This window comes from Lathamus discolor, chromosome Z (genome assembly GCF_037157495.1).
Source record: "Lathamus discolor isolate bLatDis1 chromosome Z, bLatDis1.hap1, whole genome shotgun sequence".
Lineage (NCBI taxonomy): Eukaryota > Metazoa > Chordata > Aves > Psittaciformes > Psittacidae > Lathamus > Lathamus discolor.
The window spans coordinates 92,261,145-92,278,627 of NC_088909.1; the positions used below are offsets into that span (position 1 = coordinate 92,261,145).

Genomic DNA, 17,483 nt, shown 5'->3' on the forward strand with positions numbered 1-17,483 from the left:
CACTATCCTGGGCCTTGAGAAACAGATTTTGTGGCGACACTGCACCCCAGAGAGAACTGAGTCAGACAATGGGACTCATTTCTGGAATAACCTTATGGACACTTGGGCCAAAGAGCATGGCATCAAGTGGGTGTATCACATCCCCTACCATGCACCAGCCTCAGGGAAAACTGAACGGTACAATGGGCTGTTAAAAGCTACACTGAGAGCAATGGGTGGTGGGACTTCCAAACATTGGGATACACACCAAAGGCCACCTGGTTGGTCAATACTAGAGGATCTGCCAACAGGGCTGGCCCAGCCCGGTCAGAACTTTTACATATTGTAGAGGGGGACAAAGTTCCTGTGGTGCACATGAAGGATTTGCTGGGGAAGACAGTCTGGGTTATTCCTGCTTCAGGTAAAGGCAAACCCACTCGTGGGATTGCTTTTGCTCAGGGACCCGGATATACTTGGTGGGTAATGCGGGAAGATGGGGAAGTCCGATGTGTACCTCAAGCGGATTTGGTTTTAGGGGAAAACAGCCAATGAACTCAATTGTATGCTGTTGCCTGCTATGTAGCACTTGTATAGCCCACCAACTAGATGTCTTCAGGGCATCAGTGACTGGCCCCGACTTCCCTTTGATCTTCTTAGTAGCTGGTGCAGTGCTGTTATTTCTTTCAGCCTGGGAACAGTGCTGATAGCACCGATGTTCTTAGTTGTTGCTCAGTAATGTTTACTCTGACCAAGGACTTTGTGAGTCTCATGCTCTGCCAGGGAGGAGGCAGAGACAGGACGCCTGACCCAAACTAGCCGAAGAGATATTCCATACCACAGCATGTCATGCCCAGTATATAAACTGGAGGTAGTTACCCAGAAGGGCTAAATCACTGCTTGGGTTGAGCTGGGTATTGGTCGGCAGGCTGTTGTATTCTCTTCCCTTGTTTTTTCCCTTATCACTATTATTATTGGTGGCAGCAATATGTATTATACCTTAGTTACTGGACTGTTCTTATCTCAACCTGTGGGAGTTACATTCTTTTGATCTCCTCCCCATCCCTCCAGGAGCAGGGGGAGGAAGAGGCAGGGAGTGAGCAAGTGGCTGCATGGTTTTGAGTTACCGGCTGGGTTTAAATCATGACAATGTGACACTACAGCACTACAGTAACAGTAGCTCTAAGATACAACAGGACCATTTCTTTCTTCCCTAGCTTTCAGTACAAGGGTTTAGGAACAGGGCCAGAGCAGCTCTTTGGACAGTTACAGAACTCCCACTGCTGCTTACTCCTCTGAAAAGGCATAAAATAGGAGGACAAAGCAAAAACACCCAGTGATCTAAGCGGACCTTTAAACACGGATAACCCAGGTTCTCTTCTAAGGCTATTGTACAAGTGGCCCATGACTGTATTTGTATTTCCTCTGATTTCTTCTCACAGAAATGGTAGACTCTATCAGCTGTACAGCTTCCTCCAAAAATAATAGTTCACTTGCATTTCTTGCAGCCAGGAACAAAAGCACCCTCAATTTCTTACCTGAAGTTCAGAATGGATGCAAAAAAAAATCTTCAAAGAGGCTTGTCAGGAAAAGGAGTCAGGGTATTGTACTCTGAATTACAAACTTCAAGCTTAAATAATACACTGTTTATGAGCTGCAATTTAGGTATACCATGCCTTCAGCCTGCTTCTGAGTATACAGTTAAGATTTTTTCTACCTTTTTTGCACATCATGTAGCAGTAAAACTAGTCTACAAAAGTAACAGTATTTTTGTAAATACTTAAGTAGACAAATACTTCTGAAAATATATTCATATAAAAAGAATGACAGCCTGCTTTTCCACAACAGATTACACAGTACTGCCCAAGTCAGTTCCAATTCTCGCAAACATGGGCATTAAACCTTCTAAGCAGAATTTACACATATTATTTCCCTGTATTAGATAGGAAGACTGTGCAAGAAATAGTGCTCAGCACGGTGTACTAAGTACCAGAGAACTTGAGAGAGATGCTTTTAAGCTTGCTCAGATATGCAAGACATTACAAACTACGACAATTACTTTGCCATTTTCCTTTGTGAAAATGACATAATAATATGCATCTTTACAGCATGCCAAAATAGTAATGAATAATAAATTAAAAAAAAAATAAAAAAAAAAAAAAAAAAGCAACTTTAAGGAAATCTCCTTGACCTGTTGCTAATGGCTGCTTACCAACTATAGCCTCTACAAGTCGGCGAAGCCCTTTCGGACAGGAGCCACCAAGCCTGTTCTAAGGTAAACTTTTCCATAAGAGGTAACAGAAGAGCACTTAACATCTGTCCAAGGCAAAAACATACCAGAAGCCACACAGGGCTCCACCCTTCTCAAGACAGGCCTGTAAAAACATGTTTCAACTAAGCTGCGGATGTAGCCACTGACCTTTAGTTCCCTATAGAGACGTGTATTCCATGCGTGTCAAATAACACCAATTTATGAAACCACAATGACATACGGTTTTACATTAGATATTAAAAAAAAGCAACTATTAATATACACTCCTCAAGCTTTTATTGAGTAACTGCTTCAAAGATGTGTAAGAGATCCTTATGTGATCTCATCACTAAATTAGTTTTGTAACTGCTCTGTTAGAAAAAGGCACAAAGTTTAGATGGGCCCTTTTGTAAAGCTCTTGACAAAATAACTCTTTGCAAGACTATCTTCACATGCAAAAGTTTGTAACATACTAGTAAACTAAAGTAATCTACTGTTTCTGCTTGCAAAACCCCCATCTTTTTACAGCATGCAAGCTACCAAACATCCAACACAAACTGAAAGTTTTAACGCTTAATTCCTGAAGTGTTTCCTAAAAAATTACTTTTGACTTCCTAGATTAAGTGATAATCATCACTGGGTTCATCATAACAGAGCATATATACATTGCTGAAAGCTTTAGCATATAATATGAACTACTCTTTTAAACATTAAAGAAGAATGTACTTCAAAAGCTCAACACTAAGGAACATGAAGTGCAACAGTTAAAGCACAACAGAACACTGTCTAGTTTGATACTGAAGTAGTTCTAATCCCATGACTCCTGTGCACTTCCAGAATATAGCATCTTCATTCTTTGTGGATCCATGTTGCCTCTGCCTCTGTAATTCTAGGACAGAACAGGTACCAGTTTAGAATCATTAACCCTTCCAACAATTTAGAGGTGACAGTCACTACAAAACAATTTTAACTTTCTGCATGCATGTATCTCAATAGGATTTGAATATCATATTTTTAATAAATACAGAAGCTCTTTCATCATAAAACTTCTATACATAGGTGGTTAGGCCTCAGTGTAAAACTAAAGCACTTTAACGAACCTCGGATTTTATCACGTGTGAGAATAATCCTTCCCAAAGTTCAAATCCCAATTTCTCCTACCCAACACAAACCAGGTGACATAGCTTTGGGGAAAAACTTTGTTCTCCATTTCTTAGTTAAGAATGAACATCTGCATTAGTTTCCCAGTAAAAAGACAAAAGTCTTTTCCTTTGGAAAAATTATGAAACTCAGTCACGTGTAAGACTGTCCCAAAATAAACAGACTAAGAGCCTCCAACAGATTCCTCTTTCAAATGCATCATTTGGTTATAAAATGCAGTTCCTTTGAAAGAGGAAGTGAATACTGTAGAAACAGAAGTGTTACCTTTCTTCCCCAAGAGAAAGGGCATCAGGATCCTTACTGAACACTAGATGATAAAATGCCTCTTTCAATAATAGTAAAACAGCAAAAACCAGCTTTAATAGTTAATTTCAAAGGAAAAAAAGAAACAAGAGGGCTGATTACAGACACACAGTTTCTGTCAATCTCATGTCAGAATGACATGAAGTCGCATAAAACAGGAATACAACCTGATGATCTCCAACTCAAAAGAGTTGGTGCACTGCATGTCTATGATTAAGAGGGCAGTTGCCCTGGAAGTATTCTATGTGGACAAAGAGTCAAAAGACATGAAGGATCCACTTGGACCTAAAAATGACAGAAGCCATTAAATTCTGGGAGACACTCCACAAACATTAGAGATGTGTATTTGGAAACAATCTAGAGATCCACCATTCCCCTTGACTGAGATCCACTTTTGAAAGCAGTTTATCTGAATTTTAAGTGTCCTTGAACAGGAATATAGAAGATTCACTGAGGCTGCAAGCATGAGCAGGAAGCAAAAGTGTGTAACTGAAGTCTCATGAAGACCCAAAGAGGAAGGGTTCAAATCTGATTAGGGAACTTGTAAGGCAGGTAAATACACCTAAAACACCCAGTACTTTCTATAATAATGGTATGAAAGAAGATAGCCAATGAAAGGAAGGTCTAAGCCTGAACATGAGCTTCAGAGATTGTGTAAGGAGTGATAGTAATTATTGTTCTTGTGGTCTCTTTCAAGGTATTAACATCTGGAATTCAACTCAGTTGTTTGTCCTGGGTTCAGCAGTAGCAGTCACTTTTCTTCTTAGTAGCTGGTGCACTGCTGTGTTTTTGACTTTCAGCCTGGGAACAATGTTGGTCACACCAACATTTTCAGTTGTTGCTCAGTAATGTTTAATCCTACCAAGCACTTTCTGAGTCTCATGCTCTGCCAGGGAGAAGGGGAAGTCGAGAGGAAGCAGAGGCAGGACACTTGACTCAAACTAGCCAAACAGGTATTCTGTATAACAGCACGTCAATGTCCAGTACATAAATTAGCGGCAGTTATCCGTAAGGGCTAGATCACCGCTCAGGTCAGGCTGGGTATCGGCTGGCGGGGTGGTGAGTGGTTGTATTCTCTTCCCTTGTCATTTTCCCTATTCGGATGCTGGGCTGGTGCTACCCCCACTGGGGGACCATCCTGCTGCACAACAAGGACCAGAAGCTCTACTGCATGTCCTGCCAGGACCTGGACTTCGATGGTGGCCCTGAACTGGAGCCCACAACCGCCTCATCCCCCCCCACCCCGTGCCACCTGCCCCTCCCGCCCCTATAGGCCCAAGCACTGCGAGGGGGCCACAACAAGGTTACGGCGACCCCCCCCACCCTCAGGCCCCCCGAGGCACCGGTGGTGGCGTTGGACACGCTGCAGTGCTGGACAAGCTGGGCTGGGCCGCCCAGGAGCTGCCCCACACCAAGTCTGCCAAGGGCGGCACCCAGCTCCGCACCCTGGTGCGCACCTGCACCAGGGCGCTGGGGGGGGCTGCAGGTGCTAGCCCCCTCCGGCAGGCCCCCATAAACACTCTGAGAACCGGGAAAAAAAAAAAGTATCTTTTTTTACGTAGGCTCCCTCTGAAAGTTCTTGGGAGAACTGGCTACACAGGATCTGGAGAAGGCTGAGCTTCCCAATGACTTCTTTGCCTCGGTCTTCACTGGCAAATGCTCTGACCACGCCACCCAAGTCTTGGAAGGCAGACGCAGGAACTGTGAGAATGAAGACCTTGGGCCCACTGTAGGATAGGATCTGGTTCGACACAATCTTAAAAATCTGAAAGTGCACAAGTCCATGGGACCTGATGGAATCCATCCGTGGGTCCTGAAGGAGCTGGCGAATGAAGTTGCTAAGCCACTGGCCATCATATTTGAAAAATCATGGCAGTCAGGAGTTCCTGACAACTGGGAAAAGGGAAATATAACCCCCATTTTTAAGAAGGGGAAAATGGTTGATACAGGGAACTACAGACCAGTCAGTCTCACCTCTGTGCCTTGCAAAATCTTGGAGCACATTCTCCTGGAAGGCATGCTAAGGCACATGAAAAACAACAAGGTGCTTGGTGACAGCCAGCATGGCTTCACTAAGGGGAAATCCTGCCTGACCAATTTGATGGCCTTCTATGATGGGGCTACAAAACTGAAGGACAGGGGTAGAGCAGTTGATGTCATCTACCTGGACTTGTGCAAAGCATTCGACACTGTCCCACACGACATCCTTGTCTCTGAATTGGAGAGACATCAATTTGATGGATGGACCACTCGGTGGATAAAGAACTGGCTGGACGGCTGCACACAAAGAGTTGTGGTCAATGGCTCGATGTCCGGCTGGAGACCGGTAACGAGTGGTGTCCCTCAGGGATCGGTGTCGGGACCAGTCTTGTTTAACATCTTTGTCAGTGACATGGACAGTGGGACTGAGTGTGCCCTCAGCAAGTCTGCCAATGACACCAAGCTGTGTGGTTCGGTTGATACCCTGGAGGGAAGGGATGCCATCCAGAGGGACCTCAACACACTTGTGAGGTAGGCTGATGCCAACTACATGAAGTTTAACCATGCCAAGTGGAAGGTCCTACACCTGGGTTGGAGCAATCCTAGACCTCACAGCAGCCTTCCAGTACCTGAAGGGGGCCTATAGGGATGCTGGGGAGGGACACTTCATCAGGGACTGTAGTGACAGGACAAGGGGTAATGGGTTAAAACTTAGGGGAAGTTTAGATTGGATATAAGAAAGAATTTCTTTACTATTAGGGTGGTGAGGCACTGGAATGGGTTGCCCAGGGAGGCTGTGAATGGTCCATCCCTGGCAGTGTTCAAGGCCAGGCTGGATGAAGCCTCGGATGGGATGGTTTAGTGCGTGATGTCCCTGCCCATGGCAGGCGGGTTGGAACTGGATGATCTTTCCAACCTAGCTATTCTATGGTTCTATGATTATTATTATTGGTGGTCTCTTTCACAGACACCCACCCCCTTGTCGTGGGGAAAGGGCTTGCGTGCCCTTGTGAGGTTGAGAGCTACGCTAGTGGTAGCATATGCCTCTGACCATCATTCCAACAAAGAATGTACAATGAAATAAGGTACACAGTGACAGTCAAGACAGTTTCAGTGGCATTACCCTGGATATACACTGCTGAACACACTGTTACACTGAGACAAAGTTCTAAAAGCTAAGACTTCCAGTTCATTTGCAGACTTACCTTCTGGGTATTAGGTGGTGTACAGAATCTTTCTCCTTGAAAACCAAAAGCAATTTCTTCCAACCAAACAGGAACTTCCTGCTGGGCCTACAAGAGAAGTGAATTTAGATACCGCTTTACCAATTCGTAATTAAGAGTTCCATAACTGTACCAAAAAATAACAGTTGCTAAATACATTAAACTGGAATCTTGAAGAACAGAAAAAGATTTGTAACTTACATCTGAAAGCACTTTAACGAGAGGTTGTGCAAGATGGCCATCTGAAGTGTTATCAAAGAAGCAAACTGCTTTGCCTGTATTTCCACAACGACCAGTTCGTCCAATTCGGTGTACATACTCTTCGATGGTGGAAGGAAGATCAAAATTAATAACATGTTGAACATTTTCAATATCCAGACCTCTTGCTGCCACTGAAGTTGCCACAAGAACTGGACACTTTCCAGAACGAAAATCCTGAAGAGCTACTTCTCTCTCTCTCTGTTCTCTATCTCTGCAAAGAAAGCAAATGCTTAGAACGCGTATCTCAAAAAATCTGCGGTATTAAGATACAGGTCATGATTCATGGACAGAAGTAGGCTGGGGGAACACAACATGAGAATACAACCCTCACACTGGCAGTTTAGGTTTTTTAACCATGCAGCATCAAGACACAGCAACTATTTTACCCTAAGTCTCTAACGAGTTTTAAAAAGCACCAGAGACAGCCATGTAATGAACTCACTGCCTTGCTAAGATCCACTTGTTTAGCTGATTGTTTCTTTATGCCATACTCAGAAATGCTTTTCCTACTCTTTGCAGAAAGAAGCCAGAATAGCACAGATGAATTCTACCTAGATTCCTGCATAGCCCATTTGCAGATAAAGTAAAGTGGCCAGCAAACAGCACAAAACTTGCCTTTTCTTCATCACAGAATGGTTTCAGTTGGAAAGGATGTTAAGATCATCTAGTTCCAACCCCACTGCCATGGGCAGGGATGCCTCATACTAGACCAGGTTGCTCAAGGCTCTGTCCAATCTGGCCTTGAACACTTCCAGGGATGGGGCAGCCACAACTTCCCTGGTCAACCTGCTGACTGCCTCACCACCCCCACAGTAAAGAACTTCCTCCTTATATCTAAACTGAACTTCCCCTGTTAAAGTTTAAAACCATTACCCCTTGTCCTATCACTGCAGCCTCCTATGAAGAGTCCCTCTCTGGCATCCTTTTAGGCCCTCTTCAGAAAACTGGATTTGCTATGGGGTTTGCATTTTTGAAGAATCTTTACAGACTATACAGTACTTAGACACAGTAGATCAGAGTTTAAGTGATGTTCTTCACTGTCCAATTTAGAAAGCTAAAAAATAGTGCCCTTTTGAATCTAATATGGGACATTTACCAAAGTCTAGTATGCTCACTATTCCAGAGAAAAGCAACTATCCCAACTTCAACCCAAAAAACTCGAATAGAAATCAGTGGCATTCATTACAGTCTGGCAGCTTCCACAGAACCAATTATTCTCTTCGTAAGTATGCCTTAACTCACACTGTAGTAACTATACAGAAGTGTTAAGAACCTCCTTCCACAAAAGGCAAGCTGTGGGACAGCAGTTCAGACTAGCCAAGAACAGAAGGCCACATCTTCTCAAACTGACCTCTTCACACACCTGTAAAACTGACTGGCACAGGACACATACAAACATCATCTATCTGGGTACTAACATCATTTTAACCCACTTAAAACCTTGATATTCTGATGTCTGTCAGAACACTGAACAAAACATCATTTTAGTGGCAAGAATTCAAGTCCTCTTTTCTCCTATTATAAGATGAAAATTTTATTACAAAATAACATTTTTTACGTGCTACAGTTCACTGAACCTTAAGATTCAGTTTGTTGTCCTATGTTTTGACATGTAAACACCTCAGAAGTACATCCCATCTCATTGCATAAAAGACAAACCATTTTTTTAGATTAATTTAGACCTGGAATTAGCAACTATTTCACCATTTCTCAGTATTTGTTCAGGTATGCAACGCTAATGAGTGGACTACAAACGCAGGTTAGAAGTATCTTCTCGTTCTCCACATCAAGAAGCAGAAATGACAGCGTAAGAAATTTGCATGCTACATAACCCAACTTACCTCATCACTTTGAGGAAGCCTGTAAGACAAAGTGGAAGGCCCACAACTGCCACTTGAATTTAGGAATATCATCTCACCCCAAGATCTGGTTTGGGTCACACAAATGATAACAAAAACTACATATAAACAAAAGCTGATTCTACTGAGTTAATTGTATTTATATTTAATTTTTAAGCAGTAAGCCTAAGATTCTCCAGTTCATACACAGCACTGCAAGTCTGATCAACCTGGAAAACATATACACAGCAAATGCTATGAGAACTGGCCTTCAGAAGCACTATATTCTCACCTGGGCAGACCTGCTAAGGATAAGAAAACTATCTGAAACACGCTAAACGGCACAGATAGAGCCAAACACAAATCTCAATGAAAGCTTCTGGTAAGATATGTTAGCAAGTGACATTAACTTTAAAAACACTTACCCATGGATACTAGTGGCAGCTATTTTTTCTTGACAAAGAAAGGCTGCAATGTAGTCTGCTTTTTTTTTTTTGTCCACAAACACCATGGTTCGCTCATGACCTATGTTAAACAGAAGTTCAGATTCACTGCAGTTTGAAACGAGATGCATTTTCACTATTCACAGTTAGTTACTCATACAAACACATAATACCAGAACACATTTTGAATAAAGTCTTTAAGGCATGACTGCAATTTCTTGCCCATGCTGAACTAATTAAATTTAATCCATCAATTTTGAGATCAACACAGACACTTAGGTGAAGACAAGTGCACTGTATTTTTCTCCTCTATGAAGGACACACATGTTGCTCTCCATAAGCATGCACTCCCTTTTTACAGCATGTGGCTGAAAGCAACATGCCATTCTAAGCACTGAACATGAAGGTACCCAGGCCAACTTTTAATTCCAAACTCCCTTCCAGTTCTCAGCATGGGGACTTAAGATACGTTCAGAGCAAAAACAGAACAACCCCAGCCATTAACAAAATATAGGCCAGAAAGTTCATATAAGGTGTTAAATACACGTATAATCTCGAGATAATACCCCCAGATGCTGAAGTACTGTAATTCACCATATGAAGAAACTAATCATCTGGGAAGCTTGTCTGGTAGTAGTAGTACTCAATAGATATGAGACCTTGACAAATACTCATAAAACAAATATATCTAAAAACCCAGACGCCCCCATGGTCTGCTGCAAGCTTCCATCAGTAAGACCCATAAAGCATATAACATGCGTTAACAGCAGAGAATCATGACCTGGTCAATAGAGCACAAGTTTAAGAACAAACAAATAACAATAAGGAAATTTACCTATGCTTTGCAGAATTTCTATCAATTTATCCCTCTTGGAATACTGAGGGACCTGAAGAATATTTTGCTGAACATCACTGCAAGCTCCACCCACATGTCCAACAACAACAAATAAATAATCAGATTTCAAAAATTCAGCAGCCAGCCTTGAAAAGAAACAAAATTGAGCAACATGAAATCTGTTACATATCACAAGATCTTCTTTCAAGACAAAAAAAAAAAAACAAACCTAAAGTCTTGACTGAGGACCCAAAGCTGCAACAGGTGACTTAAGACTGAGTTTAAAGTGAATTCAATCCTACTTCAAAGAAAGGCAATTAATCTCCCCAATTAACAGACTGAATGGAGGAAAGCAGCCCATTCCATTCCTCCATTCAGGACAGTCAGCTACTGAAGATGTTTTCTCCAAGCCTCATAAAAGATCTTTCAGACTTTTTGAAGACCGGAAGAAAATTGCCAGGATCTGACTCACTGAAATGCCAAAATACTTCATTGTAATGGTCTGAGCAGTTTACATGCTCTCAAACTGTAATATGCTTACTGGCATTTTTTGGTGATACTGCCACAGCAGTATCCCTTCCACAAAATATACAAAATTATGTCAACTGCTAAAACTGGAGTTTACACTCCTCTGATATCAGAATGAGTATTCAGATGGCTATCTCTTAAGCAGGGGAAATACTGAATAATTTTCATCCACCTGAAGGGACTGAGCTGTTTTGTACTGTTTCTCCCATGCCCAGCAACCCACTAACACCTGTCAGAAACTGTTCTTTCAAAGAGCCTGGGAAGTGGAGCTTTCAGGGTAGCGAGCATTAGCGCTGTAAGACACATCATAAACCATCTGTGAAAACTTTAAAACCATTATAAGCAAATAGCATTTATGCATGTAAATAAGAGCTGTATATCAGAAAGGCTGGCAAGATAGGCAATAATTACGGTGCCTAGTTATATTATGTCCTGGTGTCAAAGAGCACTAGCAGTGCTGCTCATGGAACAGTAACATCACTGGTTTTGAATTTACACATATATAGTGTGGGAAGGGCAAGAGAGAAACAGGGGCAGCACAAGGACTTCTGCAAAAGTAGAATTTAAAGCCTTCAGACAAACTTTGCAAGTTTCTTTGGAGTCTCCACCTAAATTAAGCAGCTAACCTAGGCAACTTATTAATTCTGTTACTAAAAAAAAAAAAAAAACCAAAAAACGCAAATTCTTCAGCAGGGAATGTTAACATCTGTCCTGGGTTCAGCAGTAGCAGTTATTTTTCTCCTTCTTAGTAGCTAGTGCAGTGCTGTGTTTTGTTTTTTTTTGGCCTGGGAACAGAGCTCGTAACACCGATGTTTTTAGTTGCTGCTCAAATGTCTGGTCTGCCCAAGGACTTTCTGAGCCTCATGCTCTGCCAGGGAGGAGGGAACGCTGGGAGGAAGCAGAGACAGGACACCTGACCCAAGCTAGCCAAAGGGGTATTCCATACCACAGCACGTCATGCCCAGGATTTAACGGAGAGTTACCCAGAAGGGCTAGAGGTCTGCAGGGTTGGACAAGGTATCGGTCCTCAGCTGGGGGGAGTGGGGCAAGTTATCGGTCGGCTGGTGTTGAGGTGTTGTATTCTTTCCTCTTGTTATTTCCTTTATCATTATTATGATTGGTGGTAGCAGTAGTGATTTGTGTTATACCTTAGTTACTAAACTGTTCTAATCTCAACCCATGGGAGCTGCATTCTTCTCAATTCTCCTCTCCGCCCCTCCGGGTGTAGGGGGGCAGCAAGAAGAGGGGAGTGAGAGAGCGACTGTGTGATTTATGGCTGACTCTTGTTTATACCACAACAACATCATAGCTTTTCAGTGCTTTCTAGCAAGACTGTAAGCTTTTAAATATACAAGGAGTGCTCTTAACTCTTCAGACATTCATTCTACACAACTTCAGATATAGCTCCATTTTTACTTCACTCACCTCTGAACTTCTTCAGGAAAAGTGGCACTAAACATTAGTGTTTGACGTTTCTCTTTTGGTGGCATGCTTGGGTGAGAAACCAGCTTCTTCATATCTACCCCAAAACCCATATCAAGCATACGGTCCGCTTCATCTAGCACCAAGTATTTCACATTATGCAAAGCAATCTGCAAGTATTTCAGTGGAAGAAAAACTGTATTGGTTCACTGACCGTATATACTTATAGAATATCCTTATTGCCAAAATCCACCTTTTAATTACTTCTTTCTAGTAGATTTCTGGTAGAAGTTAATTATAGAATCATAGAACAGTTAAGGCTGGAAAGGACCTTAAGATCATCCAGTTCCAACATCCCTGCCATGGGCAGGGACACCACACACTAAACCATGACCCAAGACTCCATCCAACCTGGCCTCAAACACTGCCAGGGATGGAGCATTCACAACTTCCCTGGAAAAACTGTGGCAGTGCCTCACCACCCTCACACTAAAGAACTTCTTCCTTATATCTAACCTGAACTTCCCTTGTTGAAGTTTGAGCCCTTTACCCCTTATCCTAACTCTACAGTCCCTAATGAAGAGGCCCTCCTCAATCATCCTTGTAGACCCCCTTCAGATACTGGAAGGCTGCTATGAGGTCTCCACACAGCCTTCTCTTCTCCAGGCCGAACAGCCCCAACTTTCTCAGCCTGTCTTCATACAGGAGGTGCTCCTGCCCCCTTGTCATCCTTGTGGCCCTCCCCTGGATTTGCTCCAACAGCTCCATGCCCTTCTTATGTTGAAGACACCAGAACTGCACACAATACTCCAAGTGAGGGCTCACAAGAGCAGAGCAGAGGGGCAGGATCACCTCCTTCGACCTGCTGGTCACGCTCCTTTTGATGCAGCCCAGCATATGTTTGGCCTTCTTGGCTGTGAGCACACACTGAAGCCGGCTCATGTTCCGTTTTCTCATCAACCAATACCCCCAAGTCCTTCACTGCAGGGCTGCTCTGAATCTCTTCTCCACCCAGCCTGTAGCTGTGCCTGGGATTGTCCCAACTTGGCTTGGTTGAACTTCATGAAGTTGGCACTGCCCACCACTCAAGCCTGTCAAGGTCCCTCTGGATGGCATTCCTTCCCTCCACCATATCAACCAAACCACACAGCTTGGTGTCATCAACAAACTTGCTCAGGGTGCACTCAATCCCACTGTCCATGTCACCGACAAAGATACTGAACAGGATCAGTCCCAAAACTGACGCTTGAGGGACACCACTTGTTACTGATCTCTAACTGGACACTAAGCCATTGACCGCAACTCTTTGTGTGTGGCCATCCAGCCAGTTCTTTATCCACCACTTTACCCTTAAATAAAAGCGTATGTGCATTATATTTGCATCTCAACTTTCATTTCTTAACCCACACTAACTCTAATAGTATGCAGACACTGAAGTACCTCAGAACATGTTTTAGCAAAGTAAACCAAGATAGAGCCTATGTATTATCTATTAATCAGCACATCTAGTTTGAAATTATGTCTGAGCTTCAGGAAGTCTCATTGTCTCATATAACCTCCTGGTTCTGAAAAAAATTATGTCAAGAATATATTCTAATATATAGCCATTTTGATTTGAACTTAAAATGGTTGGAAAATTAAAAAAAAAAAAAACACAGTATTACACCTGAATTTTACATATAAAAAAAAAATAAATCAATACTAAAACATTCAAAGTATTAATATTAGCATATTCCCAGGCAGATAAAAGCTATTCTAGCAAAACAAACAGGACATCAAGTGAAAACCTAGTATGGAATTTTCCACGAGAACGAAAAGGTGTTCCAATGTTCATTTCCAAGAACACTGCAGCCAGCTTGTTTTAGACTGAGATTTTCCAATGGGCCCTGAAAGGCACTGAAGAGATCTGGACTCAGGCAACTCCTTTGAAAACCTCATGGTGTTTAGATACTCCATGAAAAGCTCGCTTTTATTTTTGTAAATGCCTGTACAAAGGTGGCATTCAAACTGGTTTTCATGGCTCTATCTTTGAAAAACGAAAACCAGTATGTAAAAAGCTATGCATGTTTAGGTAATTCAGATTAAGATGTCACCTTCTGTCTTGCAATTATGTCTAGAAGCCTTCCTGGAGTGGCACACAGTATATTACAGCCTTGCATTACCTGACGGATTGAATGGCCTGTTTGCGTACCTCCATAGAGCACAACAGGCCTTATACAAGTTCTGTAAAATAGAAAAAAAAAAATGGATTAATGCAAGCTTGCAGTTTCATGAAAATACATAAAAAATCCCACCAGATCTACCATAAACCGGGTTACTTTATGCAGTTAAATTCCTTCACTAGCCAGCACAGCCTATAACCAAAAGCAGGACCCAAGACTAAAAACTCAGTCACCATAAGCTCAAAGATCCCATTCAAACTATTACAATAGAGGCTGCACAAGTGGCTTGTCTGGAAAGAATGCTTCATCTGCTTTCATCCCTTTCCCTTCAACTCAGTTACTGGCAGTAAGTGACACAATGGTGTCAGACATTGTCTTCTTTCATACAGCACACTTAGAAAAAGCAGAACCATGAAACACATGCCTTCAGAGTTTCAGAAGTAATCTTTCCATACCTGACAGTGTAAAAAATAAAAGACACACAGACGGCTCTTTGTAAAGCAACTAATCATACTGACAATCCAGTGTGCCACTCACGCGCTAGACTGCAAACCCACTCAAATGCTAAGCTACTTAGTGCTCTTCCTACTAGTCTGTTTGGTTCTATCTACAGAGTAGAGCTGTATCAAATATTGTTCTCCAACAGAAACAGTGTATGAGCAAGAACTGCCTTACAGAGGAGAGCAAGTTTGTAAGCCTACCTTTATAACCTCCTGCTAAGGTTTTTACATGCATGCAGTATTTTCACACTCAAATTCAAACTGCCTATTCTTGAAGGTACTTATTCAGCTTCATATAAACCGGGTTATTTTTTACCAGGAAACTTTTCAGAAAGCAGGTTGGACTGAGCAATATACATACAATTCTTCAGCAGGAACAGATTCACACCCTGACACTGTTTAACTGTCCCCAAAATGCAGGTTATCTTGCTTTTACTGCAGGGCAGCAGCAGGAGAAACTTTTAGAATTCAGAAGCTATTTTATTGTGAAGTAATATGTATCTATAAAGTAGCATAATTAATAGAACTAGGTAAAATAGTTTTAGAGATGAAGAATCTTTTCTTAGTAACATGCTTACATCAATAACCAAATATGATGGCACTTTCAAAAGACAGAGACAGCCTCCAAGCCTGTTTACCTTAATGAGCCAAGGCAAGTCTAATTTAGTCCAACAGATTTTGCTCAGGCAATGTTTTCCATTCTGCCTCCTAACAGACAATAGATTTAATTTTCTCCCTGTTCATTGGTAAAACTAACATTGCAGGATCATTGGGAAACTAGTAAAAATATGTTCCCACACAACATCTAAGAGCTCAATGACAAGTTTATAGACCTTTTGTTCTGTTTTGAAGAAACAGAGCTAAAAGACCTTGCTTGAGCTGTGAATTTTTTGTCTGAAACCAGAAAAACTGGAACAAAATGATCAATACCAGGTAACAGTGCAAAAGCTTACCCATACACAAATTTCCTTGCTTCTAGAAAGATCTGATTTATCAGCTCTCTAGTTGGAGCGACAATAATACATTCCGGCTCTTGCTGCTCTTTAAAGCTGGTGGCAGTTATGCCATCTCTCATCATGTGGGCCACAACTGGTAAAAGAAAAGCTGCCTAAAAAAAAAAAAAAAAAAATGCAGCATTTATGATATTTAGTCTTAAAACTTTCACCAGTCACATTAAAAGTTATATACCAGTCTTAAAGCCTAAATGATAAAGGACACTATCATCTTCAAGGAAATCAGACTGCAGAAGGATTGACATGAAAGCACTTCAGAACATTTAAGCTTCTTTCTCCTTGGTTATGATGCATGAAAATACCTCTCTGGACAGCAAGTCTAATAATCCAGGAACACAGTCATGCATTAGCTAACTTCTGTGTTCTCCAGGCAGTTCCACACATCATGCTGACAAACACTGGTAATTAGGTACCCCAGGATCAAACCCCTCCTTAGCATTACCTTACATGCTTTACATTATCATCAGTAGATTTTTAAGATAAACCACACATCACCGTTTTCCTGGCTACTACAACAGCGGATCATTTTGCAACACATCTGCACCAGCACACTTCCTTCCATTAAGACTATCAAGACCTGTAGAGCAATTTCAAAACCATCCAGAATACTTATAGCATAACCTTTGAACATTTTCCCCTCTCATAACAGAGGTTTTACAAAATAAAAAAAATACTTTTTCAAAGTAACTAATAACCCACATAACATCAAAGCTAGAATTCCATACTATACTCAATGGCAAAAAAACCCCTATATTTAACATTCAAATATTCTCATAGATAGTTGTCAGTGGTTAGTTTTGGGTCCATTAGACAGTCCAGCAAGTTGAGACAACTGTCAACTTACTATCAATTCTCAACACTGTTCCGTGACTAATACTGAATCACCTAAAACTAAGTCTGGCGCAGATAAGACTTGATCAAACCAAGGATGATGAACCAACACAACATACTGTTACAATCTGGTTTAAGTTTAAAATCAGAAACAAAAGCAAAACACACAGCACATACATACCAACACACACAAAAAAAACCAACCAAACAACGGATAAAAGCCCACACGAGGCAGAAAGAAACCCTGACTTTCCAACTGCTGAGATTTTTTCCTCATAGCTCTTTCTACGAGTGCCTGTATTTCTGCATCTGTATCTGTAGCCCTGAAGACTGGCCTGCTGTAACAAGACAAGTAACAAGTTCACTGAAATAAAAAAGAAATTCAGCCAAAAAATGCTTCAACTCATCCACCATTCATCTGTACTTAATGCTAGACTTGCCACTGCAAGTCAAACCCTTAGATGGCAAGATGTGAATCATGTGGCACATGGAACACTGAGGCATCCTCAAGGTCACACACTTTCAGTAGTACCACCACTACGCAAAATGCTTACAGTTTTTCCTGATCCTGTCTGGGCGCATGCCATTAAATCCCGTCCTGCCATTATAATAGGAATGCTGTACTTCTGCACTGGAGTAAGCTTAGAGTACCCAGCTTTAGCAATGTTCACATTTAAAGGCTGACAGAGGTTAGCTTCATCAAAAGTCTGTAGGAGAAAAAAATATTAGCAATACACAATAATGAAAAGTTTAAAA

At 41.7% G+C, this 17,483-nt stretch overlaps 1 protein-coding gene across 1 annotated transcript in view; it reads right to left on the minus strand.

Annotated features, from left to right (window-relative positions):
• Positions 1 to 2,540: 2,540 nt before the first annotated feature.
• Positions 2,541 to 17,483, minus strand: part of DDX4 (DEAD-box helicase 4) — a 30,455-nt gene continuing 15,512 nt past the window's right edge. The window contains exons 10-18 of the mRNA XM_065661803.1: positions 17,282 to 17,434; positions 15,837 to 15,991; positions 14,315 to 14,444; positions 12,225 to 12,391; positions 10,272 to 10,417; positions 9,419 to 9,518; positions 7,096 to 7,366; positions 6,877 to 6,963; positions 2,541 to 3,116 (exon numbers count right to left, since the gene is read on the minus strand). Coding sequence (XP_065517875.1) covers positions 3,036 to 3,116; positions 6,877 to 6,963; positions 7,096 to 7,366; positions 9,419 to 9,518; positions 10,272 to 10,417; positions 12,225 to 12,391; positions 14,315 to 14,444; positions 15,837 to 15,991; positions 17,282 to 17,434 — 1,290 coding nt within the window. The 3' untranslated portion in view covers positions 2,541 to 3,035. The remainder of the gene's footprint in view (positions 3,117 to 6,876; positions 6,964 to 7,095; positions 7,367 to 9,418; positions 9,519 to 10,271; positions 10,418 to 12,224; positions 12,392 to 14,314; positions 14,445 to 15,836; positions 15,992 to 17,281; positions 17,435 to 17,483) is intronic.